Below are 27,889 nucleotides of genomic sequence, written 5' to 3'. Positions count from 1 at the left end.
ATTAAATGAAATAGGATAGATTCACACATATGGCAGCACTTGAAGTTTGTGCAAGCATCCCAGCTTGCAGGTCTTAGTTGATTCCTTTCTCCTACCCAGAAAAACCCTTGATGTGATAGTGCCTTGATTAAGCTACTTTAGGTAACTATGGTGAGTTCACATGTGTGGCAGCACCTGAGGTTCATGTAAGCTCCTGCAGCCCCAAGAGCGCACACTCCACCCCACCCCCACACAAGCCTCTAGTTCCTGTCCAGGTTCTGATATGCCGTGATTGGTTGTGACATCTGCACCCACCAGTCACAGCATATCCTACCCTACTTCCATTATGGAACCCAACATCTTTAACTTACTTCGACTCTCAGTTACAGGTGTCAGGTTCTTTTCTGGTCAGTGACTGTAATAAAGGAGGATGATGATGTCCTGTTCACTAATGAAAGTAGGGCAGGAAATGCTGAGACTGGTCATGATGTCTAAATACACCAGTCATGGCATATTGTTACCAGGGCAGGAAGTATGGACTCGCATGGAACTGGGGTGGAGCACTCACTCCTGGGGCTGTGGTAAGGGATGTGCATGAACCATGGTTCAAGCACATTTTGGGCAGGGGGACCGGGACCTCTAAGAAAAAGGAGAGCAGGTCCCCATGCAGCTTCCTGCTTGGACGACGCGCACATCACAATAACCCCCATGTGGGGTTGTTGTGATGCTTGTCACCCCAGCAGAAAGCTGCATGGGGTGGCAGAGAGCAGGTAAGGCCCTGTTCTCCTTTTTCTTAAAGATCCTGGTCCCCCTGCCCAAAAAGTGCTCGAACCGTGGTTCATGCACATCCCTAGCTGTGGTTGCTCATGTGAATCTCAGATGCTGCCATGTGTCTGAACCTGCCATAGTAATCAAAAGTGGCTTAATCCAGGTACTTCCACATGGAGGGTTTTTTGGTAGGGCAGGAGAAAGGAATCAACTAAGACCCACAAGCTGGGTGGTGCTTGTGCACAGCCGGCCCTGACCCTCTGCACACCAGACATTGGGAAGCAAAAAACTGTTCTGTTCTACCTTTCCCTTCAGTTGCTTCCCTGAACATCTGTTGTAATAAGATGTGCCAGGAAAGTAAGGAATCAATCTCCCATGCAGCTGCACTCTTAGGGTGAAAGTAAGATAGTGGACTAAATTAAAGCTGATTGAATTCTAGGATAATGGGGTCTCTAGTTTGTATATTTTGGAATGCTTAATATTTTGGAATGCTTAAACTACTTAACTCTGATCAGAATTAACATTTCTAGTGTTGTACCCAGGCTTTCTATGTAACGACTTTGTGATGATAGGTCTTGGGAGCTGCCATTTATTGTTTTCCTGTTATCTTGCCCATTACAGTGACCTGCAACTATGGTAATGGAGGTTGCCAGCACACTTGTGACGATACAGATCAAGGGCCAAAGTGTGGCTGCCATGTGAAGTTTGTGCTGCATTCTGATGGAAAAACATGCATAGGTAGGTGAATGCTATAGTGCAAGCTTTAGCTGAAAGTGTGTGTGTGTGCACGTACATATGTACCTGTTTTTGGTGGGAAATAGTGTGTTGCCTTTTTATACAAGACATCTTATCCATGAGGCTTCTGCCTTTATAATATATAGGAGCTTGTGTTTTGCCACCTCACCATAATACTGATTACAAATTTATGCTAAAGTTAAATAAAATATACAAGTGTCATACCTAATTATCTCTTGCCCTGAGAACAGCTGTGCAGAGCGAAGAAGGAGAAAATACCCAACTTTTGACAAGAATTCTGCATTTCCAAGGTGCCAGGAATAAAGCACCGTATGACGTTGCAGCACTAAATAGCTGTAACTGTTTGCAAAGAGGCTATTTTTAAACCTTATTTCACATTGGAGATAGAATCATCTCAAGATTTTACATTACACCCAAAGGTCCAGCTGCCCCATATCACTTGTAATTTGTTAAATGTGTTGGAAGATGAGGTCTAGAAATAGTCTGTCCCAGATTATTGAGCACAAAAGCAGCACCTGTCCTAAGACTGTGTAACAGGTGAGCTGGATGCAAAGTGTTGGTTGACGTGGTATGGGACATTAATGAACTGGAGCCATATGTGATTGGGGGAGTGACTTGTCCATTGGGAAGATCATAGTTTACATACACAAATGAATGAACAGCTGTTGGGTTGCATTGTTTCTGGACCTGGGTCAATAGTGCATAGGGTAGTGGGGGCATAGAGCTACCATGACAGATGACTTTATGTATATACATAGTCACCATCCTTCTTAAAGGTGACTTCAGCATTTGGCCAATTGCCGAAATATTCTTAAAGCTAATAGAGAGGTTTTCCCCTCAAGAATCACCTTAATTCTACCATGGTGTGGTTTTAATAACTTTGTTTCTTGAACACTCATTTTAAAAACACAGTGAATAAGAATTATTATTTTTCTGAGGACTAAAAAGTATATAAAGTTGCTACGGTGCTGTCTGTCCCTCTTAATCTTTTTTTCTAAGAGTAGCATTCACATTTCTCTAAGCCTTTCCACACATGACTTTCCTTCTCGACTTTTCATCCCCCAAATTGTTCCCCTCTGAACAATTTGTTTGATGAGCTCTAAGATGTACACATCATATTAATAAACTCATTTGGCCCCATGTGGTTTATTTGGGGGGGGGGTGCATCCATGCGAGTTGTGAGGGGCTTAATCCTCGGATGGGGATGGAGGGAGGCTTTAACCCTTTCCCACCACCTTGATTGTGATCTGAATCAACCCCCCGCACACACAATAACTGCTATTTCACCTTTGAGGGAACATAGGAAGCTGCCATATACCGTCAAACCATTGGTCCATCTAGCTCAGTATTGTCTGCATGGACTGGCAGCAGTGTCGACTCTGTGCCTGGCAGCTGTGAAAAAGGCCACACACTGAGTCGACACTTTCAACAAGCTGTTCATCACGACCCGAAGATCCCTCTCCTGGTCAGTCACTGACAGCTCAGTACCCATCAGTATATTTGTGAAGCAGTGTTCCTTCTAAGTTGTGCACATGTGCACGCGCACACAAGTTTTTTGATGTCCGCTCAGTTAAATTTAGATCCCACTCAGATTGAATTGGGAAGGCGCTGAATATACGTGAATATCGCTGCCTTGATACTGCCGCCCAGAACAAAACTTATTCCATACATAGATGAAAAAAGTTAGAGATATCACTGATATGAAGTTGAGTTTTTTTGCCCCATCGCTTTACACTTAACATTGAACTGCATTTGTATTTTGTCACCTACTCCCCTATTTTGGAGAAATCCTTTTGGAGCTCCTCACAATCTCTTTTGGATATCACTACCCTAAGTAGTTTGGTGCCATCTGCAAATTTGGCCATCTTGCTGCTTACCCCAACTTCTAGATAATTTATGAACAAGTTAAAGAGCATTTCTCCCAGTACAGATCCTTGGGGGACCCCACTTCTTACTCCCCTCCATTTAGAGAACTGTCCATTTATTCTTACTGTCTGTCTCCTGTCCTTCAACCAGTTACCAATCCACACATGAATTTATCCCCTTATCCCATGTTTGCTAAGTTTTTTCAAGAGTCTTTGATGACGAACTTTGTCGAAAGCCTTTTTGAAAGTCCAGCTATACTGTGTCAACCGAATCATGTTCATCCACACACCTGTTGACACTCTCAAAGAACTCCATATGGTTGGTGAAGTAGGATTTACCTTTCCAGAAGCCATGCTGATTCTCCATGCTGAGTCTGTTCTTCTATATGCTTAACAATTTTAAAGTCCTGGTTGCATACGCATACCCCGCCCGCCCCCCCCCACACACACACTTGCATGCATGCACACCCACCCACCCAGGGCTGCTATTTAAAACAGCTGGATAGCCAATCACAGATCTCCCAGTCAAATCTAGTTGTACTCTGATAGGGCAGCAGTGAGACAGATGAGCAAGTGCAATGCAAAAGCTATATGTTTAGGAATGTCCTCTGTGCTGGCTAGAATCACTGCTACCCAATTGTGTTTCAGTTTTGTCACATAGCCTATACTAGGTGATTTTTTTTTAATTTTGCTAAAAAGCTGCACAAATAGAAGTTTGATTTACTTGATCCTATAGATAATAGGGTTGTGCTATAAGCGGCAGTGTGACAAGGATATTTTAAATTATTCAACACTACAAGAATTATCTGGGAGCATACTGCGTGTTTGGAACTTGGCATTCATGTAATGGATTATTTTAAAAGTTAATTACTAACAGAGATAAAGGGTTGGTGCTGAAATTGAAACAAATACAAGGATATATGGTAAACTGTAGAATCGTGTACTTCAGTATTAGAAGAGCGTGTGTGTATGTATGAAAACATTCAATGTTTAGGCCTATTTTATTTTTAATGCAAACCTATCAGTCAGAAGTTTGAAACAGTTGGTCATATGCATGTTCATTCATCTCCATTTAATTTTTTATAATTGCATACTTATGCACAGTTGGTTATACTTCTGGATTTGCTCTGTCTCAGACATTTATGTTTATGTACACTCCCAACAAGGAAATTATAGAATGTAATGCTTTGAATGAAGGAGTCTGATACTTGCACCAGGATAGCTGCTGTCTTGGCTTGTCTTTATTATCCTCTGATCTCCTGGGAAGGGTTAGGGAGGTTAATATTAGAACATAGCAGCCTGTTCCAACCCAAAACTTGGCATCATGAGATCTCAGCCTGAAAACAATTGTCCAAATGAAAGAAAACCCCACTTAGTTGTTTTGTGTGTGTTTTGGAATAATAAAACATCAGAGAGAGATAAAAGCTTTACTGGTTTCAGATGCTTATGCACCTTGGCAGCAGATTAATTTTAAGAAGACCCATGTAGGAAATTATCAAGCCACAAATGGCTATAAATATTTTTGTTCTTATTGTAAATTTTTTAAAAAGGAATTAAAAGCAGTTCAGATATTTTGCTTTGAAAGCATATGCTGAGTTGCTCAGAAAGTTCTCTTTGCACAGTTTTCACAAAGAGCAGGCTCAGAAAATCGCTGGGAAGTCCAGTTCCTGGGAAGTGCTGCTCCTGGTTGCCATGTCGTCTAGGGACGTGCAAACAGGTTCGGAACTGAACCTGTTTGACATCGAACACCCACCCAGCCTGTTTGACATCGAACACCCACCCACCCCCGGGTTTGGTTCGGTATTCCAAACATTTCTTGGGGTTCAATTTTCTTTTCTTTCTTAATTTTTTAAACCAGCTTACCCCCTCATGGGTGCTTCTCCAAGGCCACGGGGGAGGGGATCCTCTGGAGGTCCCCCCTCCTCCCACTGGCCTCCATTACTGCCAAAATCGCCCAGTTTGGATGGTCTTCAGCCTGTTTCAGGCCTGCCCTCCATCGCGGTGGCCATTTTGGAAGGCTGTTGCACATGCACATTGGACAGAGTGGGATGTACTTCTAAGTCCAGAACTTTCCAGAAGCAAGGGAGCAGTGGACAAACAGTGTTTCATTGTTGTTAGGGCGGTATAAAAATTGAATGAATGAATGAATGAATGAATGCACTGTTTATTGGTAGAGTTATAAATATTCAGAATTTGGGAATTAAAAACATTGCAGAAGTCGGGTAGTTGCAGAGCATAAAATAAGAGTGCAAGATAGTTCATATGGGCTCCATGAATGATTCTGGTGAGATACTACTGAATGACATTTATTGGGTCCAGTTGGAAGCCATTGTGATATATAGCAATAGCAAGTATAAGCCATTACTTATATTCATGATTCACCTTTAAGAGATTATAGGTGTAAACCTCAGCATTTAAATACAGATTTTAAACCTTTTTTTAAAAAAGATGCATACTGCAACTGAAAAAAATTAAAGAAGTAATGTTTAAATGTTTTTTAAAATTGATTTTTGTCCACCATACTATTTAGGACTCTATGGAATGAGGCTGCATGAGCATCATGGAACCTTTTGGGATAATATGTGTGATGTCAACAATAACTGACAACCCCCTACAGCCCACATACCATTTCCTAGTATACTATGGTGGCTAAGGGACTGAGCATTGAACTGGGATTGAACATTGAACCAGGAAGTCCTTAGTTCAAATCATCATGGGCCTGTGAGTTAGAGTTAGGCAAGCCTTGGCCTTAAGCCTCTCACCTGCAGTGCAGTGTTCCCTCTAAAAGGGATTCCCAGATGTTGTTGACTATAACTCCCATAATCCCCAAACAAAGGCTATTGCATCTGGGGATGCTGGGATTTGTAGTCAACAACATCTGGGAATCCCTGTTAGAGGGAATGCTGCTGTGGTGTGCGTGAGAGGCCTAAGGCCAACTCCAATATTGCAGGATTGCCATAGGGATTATTTAGAATGCCTCTCAATACCAGTTGTACGGGAGCAGCAGCAGGAGAGAGGGCATACACATACCTCTTGCCTGTGGGCTCCCCAGAGGCATCTGGTGGGCCACTGTGTGAAACAGGATGCTGGACTTAGATGGGCCTTGTGCCTGATCTAGCAGGGCTGTTCTTATGTTAGAATGTATGTGAAAGATCTGACCACTACGTATTCTTTTCTGACCTTTATAGAAGTTCTAATTTTTTAACATTCTTTTTCAGGCGTATTGCTTTGCCCACGTACTATCCATCTGTATGAGTGCTCATGTAGTCCTTTTAAAAAGTGGCAAGTACCTGCAGGGCTTCCCTCTACTCTTTCTTGCCATTACAGAAATTTTCTTTCTCTCTGAAGATGGGGAGATAGCCAATGAAGCCTCCAGGATTGCTTGGGGCATGATCATTCCTTTTTTTAGCTTTGCTGTTTAAAGGTGGCATTACTTACAAGATAAGGCAGGGGAAAGTGTTTATGGAGAATTCCAAGTGTAGAAAATAATAAATGACAAATGCTGACTTAAGCAAGACTCTGCTTATCAAGGTATATTTTCAAGATAGGTGACTTTAAAAAAAAAAAAAAAGCAAATCCTTCAGGAAGAAATTAGCCCACTATTGTCCAAAAGTTTGGATTTACTTCGAAGCCTGTTCTGGACTCTACAAAACTGGGATTATATGAGAGAATAATTTGAAAAGACAATAGTGTAAAATATTTGACTGAATCAGTTCAAATTCAAATTGAATTAGAATCTGCTTGCACAGAATGAGATTCGTTCGAATCAATTCTAATATGGACAAATTTGAATCAGATTCACATCAGATTCAAGTAAATTCGATCCAGGTGAATTAGAATCGATTCAAATGAATCCCATTGTATGCAAGCAGTTTTGCTCAATTTTTTGCACATCCCTAAAAGGCAACATTCCCCCTAGACTTTTCAAAGTACATAACCTGTGTTTGTCCCTGATAGCTCTACAGATGGACAAAACAGCAGTGCATGCTGAAGCATCCTAATGCATACTGTGGGAACTGAGTGCTAGGGATGTGTAAACTGATTCGAGGACAAATTGATTTGTACTAGAATCTAGCTGATTTGGGTGATTTAGAGACAAAATAAATCACCCCTGTGGTCCATTGGCTAGCTTCGGGTATAAATCGAATTCGATTTGCCTGATTCAATTCAAATCGATTCAAGATTTGGATCCCTCCTATTAATTCCCCCAGATTCCCAGCTTGCTTTCTTTTCTTTCTTTTTTTAAAGCTAAGCTCTAGCCCTTGTAGAAGTGGAATTATGGAGCAAAATGTGTGGTCACTATTTTTTCAAGTGTTTGGAGTCTTTGGTGTATAATAACTTTCCCTCAATGAATCCCTATGAGGATTTTTCACACACTTTCATTTCTTCTATTCATTTTGACTGTCTTTTTGACAGTGCCAACTGTCAACTGCCATGTGCCAACTACACCCCACTCCCACACACAAGACAGTGGAGTACTACTCAGTTCTAGTACTACTCAGTTCTAGGATTTTTTCAAGTGTTTAGGCTCTTTGATGTCTAATAACCTTTCCTCATAATGAATCCCTATGAGGAGTAATTACACACCAAAAAGTTTAAACACCTCAAAAATTTCTAAAATATAAATTGAGTACCCAGTGGCTTGTGGGTTACGGGGTAGTTGGAACATGGAATGCCACTAATTCCCCACCCCCACCTGCTAAGCAGTGGGGTCAAAATAGACTTATGGTTCTGGGGGATTTTAATCTTCCAGCTTCTGATGGGGGTTTGATGGTTCAGGAGTTCATGAGCTCTATGGCTACCATGGGCTTGTCTCAGATCATTTTGGGCCCGACTCATGTGGGTGGACATACCTTGGACTTGGTTTATCTTTCGGGGCAATGGCAAGCAGATCTGGTCATGGAAAATATTGTCATCTCTCCCCTGCCATGGTACGATCATTTTCTGATTAATATGCAGATTGCAGCGGCCTCCTGTCTCTATCGGGACAGCACTACAACACGGATGGTCCGCCCCAGGTGCCTCATGGATCCTGTCGGATTCCAGGAGGCTCTTGGGGACATTCCTTGCAATCTGGTAGGCGTTTCTCCATCACAACTTGTGGAATCTTGGAACACTGAGGCCATGAGGGCGTTAGATGAAATTGCTCCCAAGTGTCCTCTTACGGTTCGTGGATCCCGGCTCCCTTGGTTCTCTGAGGAGCTTAGGGAGATGAAACAGACTAAAAGACACTTGGAACGCCGTTGGAGGAAAACTGGTGCCGAAGATGACCAAATACGACTACTTGCCTATATTCGGGAATATTCTAGGACAATAAGAGTGGTGAAATCCCACTATTTCTCCGCTCTTATCACATCAGCTGACTCGTCCAGTGGCCTTATTTCGGATTACCTGCTCCCTTCTTAGGAGAGAGGAGCTGGTAGATGTTCAATCAGGCCGCTGTGATCAATTTGCTCAATTCTTTGCTGATAAAGTCACCCACCTTTGGCTAGAGTTGGACTCTGCTTCTGTAGGAACTGATCAGATAGAGGAAATTCCGCCCTGTGATGTTATATGGGACACCTTTGAGTTGGTCGAGGATATGGACACAATTCTCTCGGGTATGGGTCCGGCAACATGTTGCTTGGACCCTTGTCCCTCCTGGCTGGTTAGAACAGCTGGTGGGAATGTTAATTCTTGGCTACAGGAGTTGGTTAACTCCTCGTTAAGTGAGGGCTTCATACCAGCAGCCCTTAAAGAGGCAATAGTTCACCCTCACTTGAAGAAACCCTCCCTGGACCCTGAGGTCCTTGACAACAATAGGCCGATCTCCAACCTCCCTTTTGTAGCGAAGGTGTTAGAGAGGGTTGTATGTGCCCAGCTTGAGAGGGTCTTAATTCTTATGTCAGGTTTCAGGCCTCGGCATAGCACAGAGACAGCATTGCTTGCTCTGGTAGATGACCTTCTTCAGGACCTTGATGAGGGTAGTGTCCCTCTCCTGGTCCTGCTAGATCTCTCAGCGGCTTTTGACACTATCGATCATGCTATCCTCCTTGACCACCTGCGTGAGTTGGGTATCAGGGGCACTGTCTTACAGTGGTTCCGTTCTTACTGGCCAGCGCCAACTGTCAAATGCCATGTGCCAACTACAAACCCCACTCCCACCTGCAAGGCAGTGGGGTACTCATTTAAATTTTTAGGAAAATTTAAATGTTTAGATTCTTTGGTGTCTAATAACTTTTCCTCATAATGAATCCCTATGAGGATTCATTATACGCCTTCATTTCTTCTGTTCATTTTGACTATCATTGGACAGTGCCAACTGTCAGGTGCCATGTGTCAACTACACCCCCCCCACACACACACTGGGGTACTCAGTTTATTTTTTAGGTGTTTAGATTCTTTGGTGTCTTCATTACACACCTGCTATGGGTTGATGGGTTCTTGCTATTATTACATCACGCTTTCTGAATTAGGCAAGCCCTTTAAAAAGATCTCAACATTACCATTTATGTAGCTAAACATTCGTACACCATTAAAACGTTTTTGAATGTGAGTTCTGCCATTACCCTCTGCTTATGGCTGCTCTTTTTGGAAAACACTGTAGAATTGTGCAGTCAAGGGTTATTACCAGGCATCTAATCCCACCTTCTCAGTGGGGAAACCCAGGGCACAGATTTATAGCTGGGTGAGAGGCTAAGATACTTACTTGGATATTTATAACCACCTTTAAAAAAAAAATTGCTGGGTCTCAGCAAACAGCCACGCTTGCCTCTCCCCACTCTTCTCATCCTCCATTTCCGTTGAAATATTTCATCATTTCACAGGGAATAAAGTTTCCAGCAAAGCAAATGCAAACCCGCTCCCTTGGCTGAGCACTTTGAAATTGAATGCGGTGTGTTTGAAGGGCTGCTCCAAACAGGTCGCCTAATACAGGTCCCCTTCAGATCACACCATGGCAGGAAGTGCAATCAGCTTGCTTGAATGACAGTTTCATTAGGCCGTGGCCGGTGTTTTTCATTCCCCCACCCCGCTTCTTAATGCTGCTTTTAAAAGTGTAGATAATGAATAACATTCCTCTTATAGAGCTGGGTCAGTCCTAATGAAGGTTGCCTTGTCCCTGTGATCAAAGGCTGGAGAAGGGAAGGCAGTAACTTTAAGTATCAGTTATTTATCTTCTATAAAAATGATTAGTTATTAAAGTGCTGCACAATGATTTTGTAGAAGGTTAGGCTCACAAGCACAGCGACAGAATCAAAAGAATGAACTTGTTCTGTCCTGAATGGGGCAGCCTGATAATATTCGACACATTGGTGATAGCAGTGTACAAGTACAGAGTTTGGTGTCCACTTCAGAATGCACCATTCCAATAACTTTTAAGCATTTGTTTATATTATAGAGAAACTCAAAAATATGCAGACAGTAACTGGTGAAATCTCAAAATTCCAAGGAAGGCTGAGCAGAAAGTTCTAGGAGGGGGTTCTTGTACTTTACATACCTCTTTGTACATACCTCCCCTGTGGCTAACAGCAGAAGAATCAAGCAGAATAAAGCAAATAGATGCAATTTTGCTTTATTTGCATCATTTATTGGGACACAGAATTTGGGGAACAAAATAGTTGCAGTGTGTATGTAGTCCTGAGAATGGAAGCACACTCCTACATTGATTCATTTTGACAAATTTACACAGTTTTCCCCATTGGTGTTGATCACTGTGATTTTGTGTGTGTCATGTGACTGATCTCACAGTCTCATGCATTTCACTGCTGTTCCACCACATGCCTGATACCATTGGTTTTTGTTTTGTTTTTGTTTTGTTTTGCTGGGTATATGTTGGGAAGGCAGTTAACCTCCAGTTTCAAACCCAGTTTTGAATCTGGATCACTCTGGAAGTGATTTCTGGAGTTCTGCTGGGTGGCCTGTGCAGTCTTCTTACTGAAAAAATAGAGCTCCAAAGCCAATTGCCAGTAGAACTAACTGCAGTAGAACAGTTTGTCCTACTAGAGTGACTCCCCTTTGATGCATAGTGCTAAGCTGTGAGACTCAGCATTGTGGAGTTCATCTTATCACTGTAACACAAGCATCCACATGTGTGAGCAGCGATTGCTAAACTTGCTTTCAAAAGCATACATGCAGAATTAGTATATTTCTAATGTTCCTTTGTTGGTTTTGAAACAGTGTTTAGCAGTTATATAGGTGCAGCTCACATATGTGGGTATGTTCAAGACAGTAGTTTGCTTTCTTGCAATTTACCCTCAGGACATTTACAAACATTTGTTCTTTTGACATCTGCTTTGTATAGGTAATGTGTAGAATATGGCAGTAATACAGCTTTACCTGGAGGGTTTCTCATCAGCACTAGATGGACAGCCTTGAAGACATCTGGCCGAACTATATGTTACTCTAAATCCACCTTGAGAAGCCAGGCTTATCATGGAAGAACATAAGAACAGCCCTGCTGGATCAGGCCCAAGGAGGCCCATTTAGTCCAGCATCCTGTTTCACACAGTGGCCCACCAGATGCCGCTGGAAGCCTACAGGCAGGAGTTGAGGGCATGCTCTCCCTGCTGCTGTTACTCCCTTGCAACTGGAACTCAGAGGCATCCTGCCTTTGAGGTGGGAGGTGGCCTATAGCCCTTCAACATTCATTCATTGCATTTATATCCCGCTCTTCCTCCAAGGAGCCCAGAGTGGTGTACTACATACTAGTTTCTCCTCACAATAACCCTGTGAAGTAGGTTAGGCTGAGAGAGAAGTGACTGGCCCAGAGTCACCCAGCAAGTATCATGGCTGAATGGGGATTTGAACTCGGGTCTCCCCAGTCCTAGTTCAGCACTCTAACCACTACATACACTACACTGGCTCTCTCAACTAGTAGCCGTTGATAGACCTCTCCTCCATGAAGTTATCCAAACCCCTCTTAAAGCCATCCAAGTTTTTGGCTGTCACCACATCTTGTGGCAGAGAATTCCACAAGCTGATTATGCGTTGTGTGAAAAAGTACTTCCATTTGTTGGTCCTAAATTTCCTGGCAATCAATTTCATGGGATGACCCCTGGTTCTAGGGTTATGTGAGAGGGAGAAGAATTTCTCTCTCTCCACTTTCTCCACACTATGCATGATTTTATAGACCTCTGTCATGTCTCCCCGCAGTCGTCTTTTTTCTAAACTAAATAGCCCCAAGTGTTGTAGCCTTGCGTTATAAGAAAGGTGCTCTAGGCCCCTGATCATCTTGGTTGCCCTCTTCTGCACCTTTTCCAGTTCTACAATGTCCTTTTTGAGATGTGGTGACCAGAATTGTACACAGTACTCCAGGTGTGGCCGCACCATAGTCTTGTATAAGGGCATTATAATACTAGCAGTTTTATTTTCAATCCCCTTCATAATGATTTCTAGCATGGAATCGGCCTTGTTCACAGCTGCCACACATTGGGTCGACACTTTCCACGAGCTATCCACCATGACCCCAAGATCTCTCTCCTGGTCAGTCACCGACAGCTCAGATCCCATCAACGTATACTTGAAGTTGGGGTTTTTCATTCCAATGTTCATCACTTTACATTTGCCAACATTGAACCGCATTTGCCATTTTTTTACCCACACACCCAGGTTGGAGAGATCCTTTTGGAGCTCCTCACAATCTGTTATGGATTTCATTACCTGAAAGATTTTGGTATCAACTGCAAAGTTGGCCACCTCGCTGCTTACCCCTGCTTCTAGATCATTTATAAATAAATTTAAAAGCACCAGTCCCAGTACAGATCCCTGGGGGACCCCACGTCTTACTTCCCTCCATTGTGAAAACTCTCCATTTATACCTACCCTCTGTTTCCTGTCTTTCAACCAGTTAGCAATTCACACATGTACTTGTCCCCTTATCCCATGACTGCTAAGTTTCCTCAGGAGTGGACCAGAAGCAGCCGTTTCACTTTACAAATTAGCTGCAGAAACCCCTTCTCGGGGTCAGGAGGATGACACTTTGTGAGGGTGGGGTGTGGAGGTTTAACTGTATTTTTTTCATACTGGAAATCTGCCCTTTGAAGTGGTGATTTATCCCCAAAGTGAGATGCCCATATGCCATAGTATGTCTCCTTGTTTTTAAGTGCCTTCTTATAAAGCTGATTGCACCACTAGCTCCTTGACATATTCGTTGAGGTTGCCAGAACAAGGCAATCAGATATAATTGGCATTTCTGTGAGTATGGCAAAATTAAATACTGGGACTCCAACCTTCAAGAGCTGCTTGTACATAAGCTCTTGAATGCTTATCAAATTTCACTGCCTGACTTCAATACCAGCTAATAGCTTGGAATCCAGGGTTCTGTATTGCACTGTTTCAAGCTGTTTCCTGTAGTGGTCTACTCCATCCCCTGCTCTCTGCCCCTGTGCCTGTTGCTATCAGGTTCTTAGGATTCAAAGAAACTTCTTTCTCTATCATAAGATGCAGTCTGTCTGCATCAGGCTGTTAATAAGCTCAAGGGATGTGTGTATTTGTCTGAGCTTCGTAGAATTAGGAGATCACTCTGCAAACTATAACTGTGCAATTGGAAGAAGGTGAGCACTAAATGCAGTCTTTTGCATCTTATGTTCACATTAGGACTCACTTCAGAGCATACAAGGCCATTTGCTGTGGTCCCAAGACCAGTAAATTACCTGCTTCTGCAATAGATCCTCCATTCTCACATTGCATGGAACTCTCAAGAGGCAGCATGAAAGAATTCTCCATTTGCATGCCTTGTCTCTGGAGGCTGTTATTCCATGTGAAGCTGCCTTATGCTGAATGAGACCATTGATTCATCTAGCACAGTCTTGTCTACACCAGGGTAGGCAATGTGCAGCTCCCCAGGTGTTGCTGAACTACAACTCCCATCACCCCCAGCCACGATTTATTACAGACAGCGATCAGTGTTCCCTCTAAGATGTCTGCATGCTCACAAGTTTTTTGCTCAGTTAATTTTAGATCCCGCTCAGGTTGAATCAGGAAGGCCCCACTCTGAATGCATGTGTGCACTCACTGCCTTGATACTGCCGCCCAGAACAAAACTCTGCATGCAGATGAAAAAAATTAGAGAGAACACTGATGGCGATGATGGGAGTTATAGTTCAGCAATATCTGGCGAGGCGTATGTTGCCTACCCCACTGAACCACAGCAGCCGGTCAGAATTTCAGGTAGGAGTCGTTACCAGGCTGCCAGGACTGAACCTGGGACCTTCTGTATGCAAACATGTGCTCTGCCACTGAGATACAGATCCATCCCCTTTCACTGTGGGTGCCTTTCTTGATGCCCTCTAAAATACTGAAACCCGCACTGGTTCACAGAATGTGTAACATAGCATTCTCCTTTTAGTAGCTTGCAATTGGCCATTCTCAGTTGCTCATCTTTGCTTCACTGGGTTTCTGGGAAGATTATTATAAGTGGTCTTTAGGGTTAACCATTACAGTGGTTCATCCACTACTCAGTTTAGAGCATCTGAGCATTAAAAGCTGCCTTAGGGATATTGGTGGCCTGGAAAATGTGTCTGGAGATAAAGTGAGAAGGTGAACTTCCTGTTTCATAGTGTTCTATAATTTGAAAGATTCTGAGAACTTCTAATTTAGAGTGGATTCTTGGTTTCCATATTCTGGATAAGGAGTAACCTTTTGATCAGATGTGAGTCGTATACTGCTCTGGCCCATGTCTGAGCCACATGAGCCTAGAAAGAAGAGCAGACAATAGACTTGAGCCCCAAGAAGAAGACATTATTTGAATAATCTCTGAAGTAAAGTGTATATTGTCCATGGACTGCATGCTTTAGATATGCCAAAGATCCTGCAAGCATTTTTCCAAAACATTTCAGCAACTCATTCTTTCTGTGGGTGATCTACTGTTAGTGCTGATTATACATGGGACCCAGAATCTTGCTCTGAAAAGCAACATGAATATAAGAGAATGGTTCACTGTTTCAAGGGAGTGAAACAATCTGTCAATAAACACAAGGGGAAAACCAACAACAGCTGAGGGATGTTGTGCTGAGTGAGATAGTGGTAGCTGCTGTTCTCATGCTAAATCAATATAAAGAGCTACCACTTGAAAAGATGCCTCTTTGCCCAACAAACGGGTTGTAGAAAATATATGGTGCAGGCAGAGGAAAAAGAAAATCCTCACATACTGGCCTAAATGTCTTTAGGGCATACTGGGAAATAAATGTGCTTTCCCCCCAACCTGTTTGATGAGCACTTTTTACAAAAGTGCTGCTTGCCAAGTGCAGTACAATATGTTGTGGTATTTCTTTGCATCAAGAATTGCTGGGAATGATGGGTTCAACTTCACCAGGAGCAAAGGGAAATGAGGTGTCACTGTCTATTTATTCTCTCTTCCAATTCCAAGGTTCATATGCCTTTTCTCCGCACTTTTTGCTTGACTCTGGGATTTGGTTCTCATTAGGTCTAACAAGCCGGCACTCAGACGCTGTGACTCTCTTTTGCTCCCTTTGGGATAATTTGTTCCACATGTTCAGTGTACACTGCCCAGTTGTATGCTCTCTTGTGCTGCCAGCTTGTTGAGCTTTGCGTTAGGCTTGTCCAATTAGCTGTTTCTCTGTGTTCTTTGCACAAGTGCAAGGCATTAATGTGGGCCGGCCCAGAGATGTTCCAGGAATGGCAAATGGTTCCGTGAGGCTGTCCTGCCTTCTCCGTCTCCTTTTAAAGTAGAACTAGAGGCCTGCACAGGTCCATTTGTTAGGGCCCAGTGACTCCATAATAAGTCTTAGGTCCAGCATAGTTTATCCTTAGTGCTCCCTGTTCCTTTAGTGCTAAGAGTTTTGTAATGGTCAGTATGCATATCAGTCTGTCCTTCATCACCTTTTGCTCCTAACTGTGCAGTTAGTTAGATCGGTACTGAACCATTGCACCATTGCCACTAAGCTAAATCAAAGTCTCTCTGGACTTGTTCCAACCTATTCCTTCCTGAATAAAGTGTTTTGTTTTGTTTTGCAGCCCAGTCCTTCTGGGATCATTTGGTTGCACTTCCTGAGCAGGCCAGAACTGCATAAAATCTTCCGTTCATTTTAGCAGCAGCGACTCTTGGCCCCAAATCAATAACCTACTTTTTATGTGGTGGTGTTTAAAACAATATTTTGCAATTTGGCACAAGCAATTTTGGAAAATGCCATTTTCTAAAGGCATATAAAACCTTTAGAAAATGTCTGAATGTGTGTACACTATTGTCCATGGTAGATGCTGACCCCAGATAGTCAGCCCATGTAGCTGAAGTATATGTTTCTCAGAGAACATGCATGTTCAACACTGGAAGCAGGCTTGAGAGAACTCATATATTACTTCTGGGAAATAGATACCTGTGGTATCTTTCTTGCATCTCGTGGACCCTTTTCTTCAGATGCTGGTATTAGAAGAGTGCCAAGTTTAATTCTGTGTAAGGCATTTACTTAAGGCATTTTTAACCTCCAAAACAAGGGACCTCATTGAAGTTAGCTAGTTTGTATTAAATATGCTCTCCTAAATATAGATTAACCCCTCAAAATGTCATTTAGCTAACATATATACAGCTGGAAGATTCAGCTGATTTCCAAAACATCTGTAGAGGTCTGCAACTAGTTTCCAGATTAAAAGCTCAGAAATAAGAAGTGATCTGAAGCTTTTGGTTTTATGCATGGCTTCTTAAAACATAGATGGACTGTGCTTCCTTCTTAGCTGAAGTTTTACTTTAGCTGAAGTTTTACATAGTTTTACATGAATCATCAGTCTTGTTTTTAATGCCCCCTTATTACCCAGGCATAGTACTCTTTTGCTCTACTCCCTTTGAGATAGAAAAAGAGCTCTTTCTCCAGCTAGGCTGAAAAGCAGTTTAAATACTAATTGAGTTAAATACTAATTTTCTCTCTCTTTTCCTGTATTCCCTTTTGTTCTTTTCCCATACTCTGAAAATCCCACCAGTTCATATTCTAGTGGAGTCAAGTTTGTAATAGTGGACAGAGAACGGGGGAAGTATGGATGGTGGAAAGAAAGGAAGCCATTATGAGACTGATCCATTGGCCAAATGATTGGGTAGTTTCATTTTAGCCAGATTTGTGGTGGGAGAGGGGAGGAAATTGCTGAAAATTTGTGACTCATCTGTGCATTGAGAATATTTACATTTTAAAAAAGCCAAACGCCTTGCTGGATACTGTTTCTAAACCACTTTTTTATAATATTAAACAGGGGAGAGGCACCTCCAGCAGCACGTTACCCCCCAGACGTTTTCTAATGGTAAATATTTTTGTTCTCTATCTCTATGAGGAGTTTTAACTGTAGCTGCATTTTGTAATTTGAAGTATAATAACTGGGCACAGGGGCCTGAGCTGTTGTACTAACTGCATGCCTCACTTTACACCCTAGAGAAATGGGCAGGACAGCTGTGAAAAGGGGCATTGGTACTTACTAACCATCTAACCTGCCCCAGCTCTGCCATTTCTATCCCCCCTCCCGCTTTTTTTGTTTTTAATAAAAATCTGCTATTGTAATCTGCATGGCCCCAGCTATCAGAAAAGAGTGAGCAGGCCTGGAACTGTCTGGATAGTGAAGAAAGAGACATGCAGGCCAAGAGGGTTATCTTATGACGAACAGAACTTTATGGAATGTGGAGCTTCAAGTGGCTGCTTGCTTTGCTTTTGCTAATGGCCTGCTCTTTTGCTAGAAATGATAACCATTACCTTTCAGGCGTAAGGAGCAGTTTGTGTGCTATTATTTGCTTCCATGTTGTGGAATCTCTGAAGCAGTCACCCTGGCTGCTTCATATCTATCCATATCTATCTTCTGAGATCCTTATCTGTTCCTTTTCAGTGCAATTTCATGGAAATCTTTAATGTGTTATCCTTACCATGGTGGCATTATTACAGCAATGGAAAACCACGATAGCAAGAGATTCAGTGATTAGCCCATGATCATGTTGAAAATATAGTGCAGGAAAAAGTGGCTCTTGTACGTTGTAGGTCCATATGGGTCTTCTGAACTGTGAGACAGATCCTGACTAATGAAGTGTGCATGGTTCAAGTACCTGGGGGCGGGGGGGGGGGGGACTCAGTGAGAGTCCAAGCACTGCTCTGTTGCATTCTGAGTTCAGATCAGAATTGTGCAAGAGCTCTAGAGAGCAAATGTTTTGGAGGGCTCCCCCATGCTCCAGGAGTGCTCTGTAATAGCGGAAACATGCCCCTGCCTTAAGGGTTTTGTGTGTATGTGTATTGTCTGGGAAAACATGCAGGCTGCTGAGATTCATGGATCATACCCCAATTTAGAAAAGGTTGTATTGCAGCACATGTGACTATTGCTCTTGGAAAACCTCTGGAAGCATTCTTGCTCTTGGGGACTCTGGTTACTGTTCAGATAAATAAGCTTCTGCTGAATTCCATCATGAATTTGTTTCTTCGTAACTGCTATATCATTTTTATTTTATTTTTGAAACTTATATCCCACCCAATTTGATGGTATATATGTTTCAATAAATTAAATTTAAAATGAATAAGGAAATAATAATAATAAGAAGAAGAAGAAGAAGAAGCACCTCAACACCATAGGGGCCGCAGAAATCACCATCAGCCAATTACAAAAAGCAGCTTTACTGGGAACAGCCTATATTCTGCGACGATATCTATAACAATTGACAATAAAATTCTGGCATCCCAGGTCCTTGGGAAGGACTCGATGTCTGGATAAAACAAACCAGTCAATAACACCTGTCTGACTGTGTAAACAAGAAATAATAATAATATAAAAAACAAATAAAAATAAAAAACAAATCAGCATATGATATTTTTCTATATGCTCCTGAATGCTCATTGTCATGCCAACATCAATTAATCAATTTAAGAAACTCTCATTTTACTTATGATTTCTGCTTTGTCTCTGGGGCAGAACATTATTGGCTTCTTGTTCAAAATCAGCCCATCAAAACTCAAAAGGTGGACACATTATGATTTGACCTATTCATTTGGTAGCTATGCAAGCAGGCATTTCACTTAACAGAAGCTGCTGCTACCGGTAGCGGTGTGCATGGAACCGGCTCCTGCCGGTTTGAAGGGGGGCGGAATCTCTTTAAGGAAGCGGGGAGGGTGTAATAATAATAATAATAATAATAATAATAATAATAATTCGATTTCTATACCGCCCTTCCAAAAATGGCTCAGGGCGGTTTACATAGAGAAATAATAAATAAGTAAATAAGATGGATCCCTCCACAGCATTTCCCAGTCCGGCAGGTCGGCAGCATACCTGCCTTGCATACCTGCCTTGCATACCTCCTTGCCACTCTGGTGCCTCCCTGGATTGGAAGTTGCCGCTGCACGTGCACACATTGATGTGCGCACACGCAACAGCAGCTTCTGGTCACTTTCCATCCAAGGAGGCAGACATCGAGGCTGCAAAGAAGTGCACTGCTGCCCTGCTGGACCATTTTAAAAGGCGGCACTGGCGGGGAAATGTGGCGGGAGGGGTAAGAGCACCCTCCCCCAATCTTTATGGAGATCCCCCCCCCGCTTTTTGAACCGGCCAAACCGCCAGTCACTACCACTGCTATAATTTATATAACAACTTTTTTTTGCTTTCCCAACAAAATTATTATAAGGCTGAGAGATGTTGATCTGCTTACGGCCACATAGTGAAACTATAGAAGAGGTGGGAGTTGAACCCTCTGTTCTTAGCTCCCAGTCCAGCTCTCTGTTTACTGAACCATGAGTATTGATGTAGCAATACAAAAACACTAAAAGTTTTTAGCAGTACCCTTGGAATGTATTCATAAATTGAGTATGAGGATAAACCCCATTTCTGGAATCCTATGGGAGGAAAAGCATTTTGGGAGAGAGGTGCATTTGAGCAGAAAAATGGCAAGCAAAGGGTTATGTACCCCTTCCCTGCGGCTGTTCTGCTCAACATTGCTTCTCACCAGTACTGCTTTTCATTTAAAAATAAAATAAAAGTTTGCAACTGTGTTACTCACATATGTATATACTGTGTAATTTACCCCTTAGACATTTTTGCATCTGAAGGCAAAAGTCAAAATCAAACATGCACACCTGCTTTGGACTGGCACTCTCTCCCCACCCTTTGTTTTGTGGGTTACAAAAACTGGGCTGTAGAGATTGCAATTTGCTGTCCAACACAGCAGCTTCACAATGCTTCATGGTAAGACTGGCCCTAGCTCCTTTGGAATTCAGTCCACTGGTTAATCTGCAATACATATCTTCGTATTTTGGCAGTCCAGATATTTAGCCTGACAGATATGGTATTCTGCCTGTAGCAACTCGTTTGTTTTCAGTTTGGAGATGTCTGGGTGACTTGGTGGAATTACTGTATGCTGTTAAACAGCTCCTATGTCTCAACATGGTAGCCATTGCCTTTCAGTAGTGAATGAACTATATCTGTATACGGATCGTTGTTGTCCCTCTTCATCTGATTTTAACATTAGCAACATTATTTATTTATTTATTGGATGATAATGTTTACAATATGAACCTTAAACATTGTGAATGAAAAGACATAGTTTATAATATAGTTTCTATGAAAGAGGAATACCAAATATTGGCACAAGGAATGCTAATCCTGAAGGTTGTGACTGGGGAAATAAAATACTGAAAGGGAAAACTAGGCCTAGTTCTCACCGAGGTGGCCAGGGCTGTACCGCTTGAAAATATGAAAGAAGCTCTCATGATGATCTTGGATTTAAAAAAGAATCCCTGCACATAGAAAACGATATGGCAGGGAGAAGGGTTCTAGCCTACATGTCTCCCTGGCATTCTAGTTTTTCTGTGTGAGGGGATATATTCTGTCTTTTATTATAAGGAAACATTTCCCTGTTTGAGCTCCCACCTGCAATCTGGTATAGCCTTGACACATGTTTGAAACCTTAGTGAGAACTAGGCCATAACTACACATTGCCGGGCTCCCGTGAAGCAAAGGCAGAAGAATGATGTCCAGAATGTTGCTTTAACACATAAGGCTCTTTTTGTTTGAGTGGGTTGTGCTGATTTCAGCCCTATGCAGCTGCTGTATAGTGATCAGGAAGCGAGGCTGTCTTGCTACTCTCTCATGTGGGTCTGATGGGACTTGTGGACTCCCTGTGTGGTTCTGTGATTCATGTTTATTCACTTAAGTCTATAGAACCACATTTTCCTCAATGTGCTCTGGGTGTATATCACCACAGAACAATAGAAGCCAGCTCATATTTGGTCCTCCTAATTGGGAAGAAGCGCTACAGTAGTACCGTATTTTATGGACTATAAGACTCACTTTTTCCCTCAAAAAATATCCACCAAAATTCAGGTGTGTCTTATATGTTTTAACAGTTTAATATGTTAAAACTCTGAAAAACTGGATTAAAATTAAGGTGCGTCTTATATTCTGTAGCGTCTTATAGTCCGTAAAATACGGTACTCCTGTTAACTAGGTAAACAGGCACCTTTTAAACCAGTGGCAGTCTTATTTTTAGCAGCAGTAGCAGGAGCAACTGTCCCGACTCATCCCAGTGTAACATCTCTCCAGTGCCTATTACTGGTGCGTGTGTGCGCATGTGTGTTTGTGTTTTTATTAGGTTGTGAGCGCTTTTGGGACAGTGAACTGTATTCTCTTTTAGTCCTTTCATTATTCATTTTATTTTATTTCCTCTATTCCTTTTATTATATAAACTGCTTGGTGAACTTTTTTTTGGCTAAAAAGCTGCATATGAATATGTTCAATAATAATTCATAACAGTCTAGAGTAACATAAATGTGTTGTTGCTTCTCAGGGACTAATTGTATTATTGTGATGTGAGCTTTTGTAATCAACAGCCACTTCATCAGATGTCTGATTCATCAGATCTTCTCTCTGCATGGATGTTGTTCCAGTTGGTTAGCAGTGTTTTCCTATCCTGTATGGATCATTAGCTCATTTCACAACAGAGAGAGAGATTAACAGCAGGATGTGCTTTGTTTCTTAATCTGCTGGATAATATATTCATTAATGTGAACTGATGGCATAAGCAAACAATGCAAATTACGCAAGGCAATTAAATCCAATGCAGACTGTAAAGATTTATACAAGTATTGTGTAAAAGCTCTAATAGGACAATAAAATGCAAAGTAAAATTCATTGCTGATAAGCTTAAAAATGTCTTGACATTTTAGCACTAGTTAACATCCACTCCACTTCTGCTTCTGCAGCACTTCACTTCCACTTGTTCATGGAAGGCGGCACTCTTTGTAATGCACAGTTATGTCCCTGTGGGTAATGCAGCTGTCTGGGACATAATGCATGTTGCACAGAATGCATCCAGGAGAAGGGAGAAATTACCACCCTGCAAACATCCATGATTCGGAAGTTGAAGTGGAGCCTCTGTGGGCATGCCCTTTAGATGCATGACCACACTGTTAGTTAGGATGTCAACCAATTTGATTATTATTGAATACCTAATACATAATGATTATATTATAACTGGATAAGAACATACATTTAAAACATGATTAATGCTTATGACTCACAAAATAACTTAATGGTTCTCTCCAGGTCCAAAGCTTCACAGGACTTTGATGCCCATGCAAAATTATATGTGCACATAATTTTGCGTACACTGGATCATGATGATTGTGAATTTGTTATTGAAAGCTTTAGCTCAGGGCCAAACTACATGTGACATTTAAAGCATTATTAGCTCCAACAGGTTTAGTTTTCTTTATTCAGTAGTAGCTGATGCAGGGGACCCTATGGATTAGGATTGTGGCAGCAGGTAAATTTAATCTCCTCATCCTTCTGCAGTCACAGCCTGTGGTAGTGGGGATCCAGCTGTTATTGACTGAAGAAAAGTTTAGCCCAGGGGTTCTTAGTTTTGGGTTCCTAGATGTTGTTGGACTTCAATCCCCATAATCATCAACCTTTCGCCATTGTGTCTGGGGATTATGGGAGTTGAAGTCCAACAACTGGTCTTGTGGTAGCAAGCATGACTTGTCCCCTTAGCTAAGCAGGGTTCACCCTGGTTGCATATGAAAGGGAGCCTAGAAGTGTGAGCATTGGAAGATATTCCCCTCAGGGGATGGAGCCACTCTGGGAAGAGCATCTAGGTTCCAAGTTCCCTCCCTGGCAGCATCTCCCAGATAGGTCTGAAAGAGATTCCTGCCTGCAACTGTGGAGAAGCCGTTGCCAGTCTGTGAAGCTAGAGCTAGATAGACCGAGCTAGACTGAGCTGACTGATAGACTGAGCTAGATAGACCAATGGTCTGACTCAGTATATGGCAGCTTCCTATGTTCCTAACTTCTGGGGACCCAGGTTTGAGAATCCCTGATGTAGCCTGTTAAGGCTAATCATGTTTCATTGTAATGTGTAGTTTGACTCTTAGTGTATTTTCCAGCCAGAAATTCAGAAGGCAAGTAGAAAGTTGGGATCTGTTTGGAAAAAGAAAAAATAATAATACAGAGGGAAACATAGTAAAATTGAATTTATTGAATTATAAGTTATTTATTGGATTCTAACAGGAATATAAATAATTTACAATTATAATGGGCTTAAGTAACATTATTCAGTCTAAAATTCCCAGAATTCAACACACAGGATAGATATTTTTATTTATTTATTTATTTATTTATTTATCCATGTAACATATTTTTATATGCCACCCAAAACTCATGTCTCTGGGCGGTTTACAGGTGAAACTCGGAAAATTAGAATATTACATGGAACCAAGAAGACAAGGATTGTAGAATAGAACAATATCGGACCTCTGAAAAAGTATACAGTGTACTGTGCTTGATTGGCCAGCAAACTCGCCTGACCTGACCCCATAGAGAATCTATGGGGCATTGCCCAGAGAAGGATGAGAGACATGAGACCAAACAATGCAGAAGAGCTAAAGGCCGCTAATGAAGCATCCTGGTCTTCCATAATACCTCATCAGTGCCACAGGCTGATAGCATCCATGCCACGCCGCATTGAGGCAGTAATTGCTGCAAAAGGGGCTCAAACCAAGTACTGAATACATATGCATGCTTATACTTTTCAGAGGTCCGATATTGTTCTATTCTTCAATCCTTGTCTTCTTGGTTCCATGTAATATTCTAATTTTCTGGGATTGTGGATTTGGGGTTTTCATGAGCTGTACGCCATGATCATCACAATTATAACAAATTAAGGCTTGACTTATCTCGCTTTGCATGTAATGCATCTGTCTCATATATCAGTTTCACCTTTTAATTTGCATTACTGAAATTAATGGACTTTCTAATTTTCCAAGTTTCACCTGTATAACAAGCAAGCAAACAAACAAACAGAAAAAGTTAAAACAGTAGTTAAAATAAATGACAACAGAAAATGTAAAACGTCAGTTAAAACATAATAAATGATAAAGTAAAAATTAAAACATTGCAATGATTTGAATTTTTAAACATTTTAAAATGATGTTAAAATGGTTATAACAATATTTTATGTTCTGTTGGTATGGCTTATTTAGACGGAACTGACTTTAGTTTCTGCACTCAATAATACTCATATTATTTTCCTTAAAGCCTCAAACAGTCATCAAACTAATATTCTTGACAGCGGAGGAGTGGGACCACCGATGGTTCGTGTGCGGCCGCAGTGGCTGCCCCGCTAACCCTACCGCCTGCATCTGATGCCAGATGTGGAGCTAGTCACGCCCCCCGCATCTGACATCAGGGGCGGGGGGCGAGATCTGACTCCTGAATGGAGTCTTCTTCTTCTTCTTCTTCTTATTATTATTATTATTATTATTAATAATAATAATAATAATAATAATTTGATTTCTATACCGCCCTTCCAAAAATGGCTCAGGGCGGTTTACAAAAAGAAATAACAAACAAATAAGATGGCTCCCTGTCCCCAAAGGGCTCACATTCTAAAAAGAAACATAAGACACACACCAGCAACAGTCACTGGAGATAGTGTGCTGGGGATGTAGAGGGCTAGTTACTCTCCCCCTGCTAAATAAAGAGAATCACCACGGTAAAAGGTGCCTCTTGCCCAGTTAGCAGGGGGAGGCTCCGTTTGGGAGTTAAACTAAAGCTGCCGCTGCTTTTGCAGCACAGCCAGGAGAGGCTCTTCCCTGCAGGGAAGAGCCGCTCCTGGCTGTGCTACTTTTGCAGCTGCAGCCTTTTAACTCCTGAAAGGGCCGCGTGGCCCATTCAGGAGCTACTTAGGCTGGCGCTGCATTCTCAGCACAACCAGAAGCAGCTCTTCCCTGCCTTCGCAGAGAAGAGCCGCTCCTGGCTGGCGCTGCAAACACAGCGCCAGCCTTAGTTTAGCTCTCGAAGCGGCCGCACAGCCCCCACTCAGGAGCTAAACTAGCACCCCCGTGTCTGACGTCAGACGTGGGGTGTGTGTTGGGGCCATGCGGTCCCTGATTGGGCGCAGCCCAGGTTCTTTGAACCCGTTCGCCCAATGATAGCTCTGCCCCTGATTCTTGAATATTAATCTTCAATAACATGTAATTGGATTTCTTAGTAGTGTTGTTCCTGGTGGAAAGTACAAGCAATTGGGATTTGTAAGCATATTGTCAAGATGTAAATAATGAGCCCTTTCTCACGATCATGAGGCTCCAAGGGGTGTGGGGAGGAAGCCTTTAAAAGCTTATCTCCCCCGCAGATGATCCTTTCCTCTTTGCTGAGTGTGTGGCTCATGCACCCATATTATCCTCTGCTGCTGCCGACAACAGGGAGATTTGGGATCCAGGCTGAGAGAGTGTTCATCTCTACAGCCTCTCCCTTCATGGACACCAGTAGCAGATGGTGACATGGTGCCTGGTTACTGGCAACTCATGACTGGTGACTGGTACCGAAAAGGCCTGCTCTTCCAGACAGCTCTGGGATCCAGTGAAAAGAGCCAGCATATCTCTGATATAATGGGCCAATCCAGGGTTGAGATTTCCCCTCCAAATTGGAGGTTTCTCCTCCTTAATGTCTAAAGCTAGATCTGGTTTCAGCCATTTACCTTCTGTGAAAAAGGGGTTAAGGCTATATCTTGTTAGCTGAGTACAAGAGGCAGTGATTGCCCTCATTCAGTAACAAAAGGGAGGGATGTCCCCCATTCAGAGCACTCAGGATGGAGTGGAAGTATTGGCATTCTTGAGTTCAGACGGAGATCTGTACTTCATCACACCCCTCTTGGCTCAATGCCCTGCGTCAAGTTGTTGTGCTTGAATTTGAAATAATATTTCATCCGTAACCTATTTACAAATCATCGTCATCATCATTATTATTATTATTATTAATTTTGAATATGACATTTTGTCAAGCCTTTTCCTCATTCATGTGGAAAGATGTACTTTTAGTTTTTGATTTTCTCATTGCCATAGTGGGACAAGGCAGTGGCTTACATGGTGCTCAGCACTGAGATGTAACACTGCACCCTAGGGCTGCTATGGACTCCTCCCTAAGGCTGTTCAGAAGCAGTGGTTTTGTGAGTAGTGCTACCATTTCCCCCATTTGCCGCAGTGAGGGAAATGGTACAAGTAGTGCAGCTTGTACAACTCCTGCTTTTGATCAGTGTTGAGTCTACCTTATGAGTCCGCAGAAGTCCTGGGGCACAGTGTTATGTTGCCATAACACTGCACATCATGTACGCCACTGTCTCTGGTGGCTTCAGACAAAGATTTATATTTGTCCTTATGTCTGCTTCAGAAGAAGAAAGCAAGTCATCTCTATACCTTGCTTTCATCTCATGCTCATCTGCTGAAGATGACTAATGAGAAGCTGTCGTGGCTTTATTCCTTGACTTGTAAAATAAACAGAGAAGATATATGTTGTAGAGGAGTTGCTTCTCTCCACCTAGCCCATTTGAGATTATATAACATGGATATTGCAGGAGATTAAGCGTTAGGAATGAGGAGATTCTCTAGAGTTGGGGATGGGTGGGAGCAGCACAGTATTACATACAAAAATGAAGCTGGGAATGTATATCTTGGCTTTTCTTCCAGTCTGCAAATCAGGCTCTAACTAAGTTTCTTTGAACCTGTGCCTGCCCAAGTCCCATGTATGTGTGTATTAAATATGTAACTATATTAAATATGTATACAGGAGTCCCTCAGTTATCTTGGGGGCTAACATCAAACCCACTATCATTGAAATGTTGTGCCAATGGGAATGATGGGGTTGGGTTTCTTGGTACATTTTTTAAAAGTACTAAAAATTACCAAAGGAGTAGGTGAGGAGTGCAGCACTGTACCTTGGCCTCTCCAGGTCTTCCAGTAATGCCCCCCCCCCAAACAAAACAAGTTCTAGTAAGAATTAATCAGCCTACTTTCCTTTCACTGTCTCTACAAGTGAACTAAATTTGGTTCATATCAAGGTCCACAAGTTAGATTTCTTGCACCTCAAATGTTCATGCATCTGCTATCTTGGATCGGGGTGGATGACATAATCACAAACCACACCATTGAGGTGTCCCTGTGTGTCACTCACTACAACTGTTCTCAATTTGGTTCAAATGGGTTAGGCAGTCCACAAATTAGCCCGCTTGTGCCTCAGATGTTCACACAGCCGCCATCTTGAATTGGAGTTGATGTCATCATCATATACCATGCCATTGGGGCATC

General features: G+C 42.2%; 1 protein-coding gene across 5 annotated transcripts in view; it reads left to right on the top strand.

The window, feature by feature from the left end:
* SCUBE3 (signal peptide, CUB domain and EGF like domain containing 3) overlaps nt 1–27,889 on the top strand; it is a 192,694-nt gene that overhangs the window by 96,615 nt on the left and 68,190 nt on the right. For 3 of the 5 annotated variants that reach the window (XM_053249552.1, XM_053249549.1, XM_053249548.1), the window contains exons 6-7: nt 1,369–1,485; nt 17,544–17,591. In XM_053249552.1, the coding sequence (XP_053105527.1) occupies nt 1,369–1,485; nt 17,544–17,591 (165 nt within the window). The remainder of the gene's footprint in view (nt 1–1,368; nt 1,486–17,543; nt 17,592–27,889) is intronic. The other 2 variants (XM_053249551.1, XM_053249550.1) reach the window with 1 other exon arrangement.

The sequence above is a fragment of the Hemicordylus capensis genome, chromosome 4, assembly GCF_027244095.1.
Source record: "Hemicordylus capensis ecotype Gifberg chromosome 4, rHemCap1.1.pri, whole genome shotgun sequence".
Taxonomy (NCBI): Eukaryota; Metazoa; Chordata; class Lepidosauria; order Squamata; family Cordylidae; genus Hemicordylus; species Hemicordylus capensis.
Note: the sequence above shows the minus strand (reverse complement) of the source record. Positions and strands in the feature narration are given on the sequence as shown.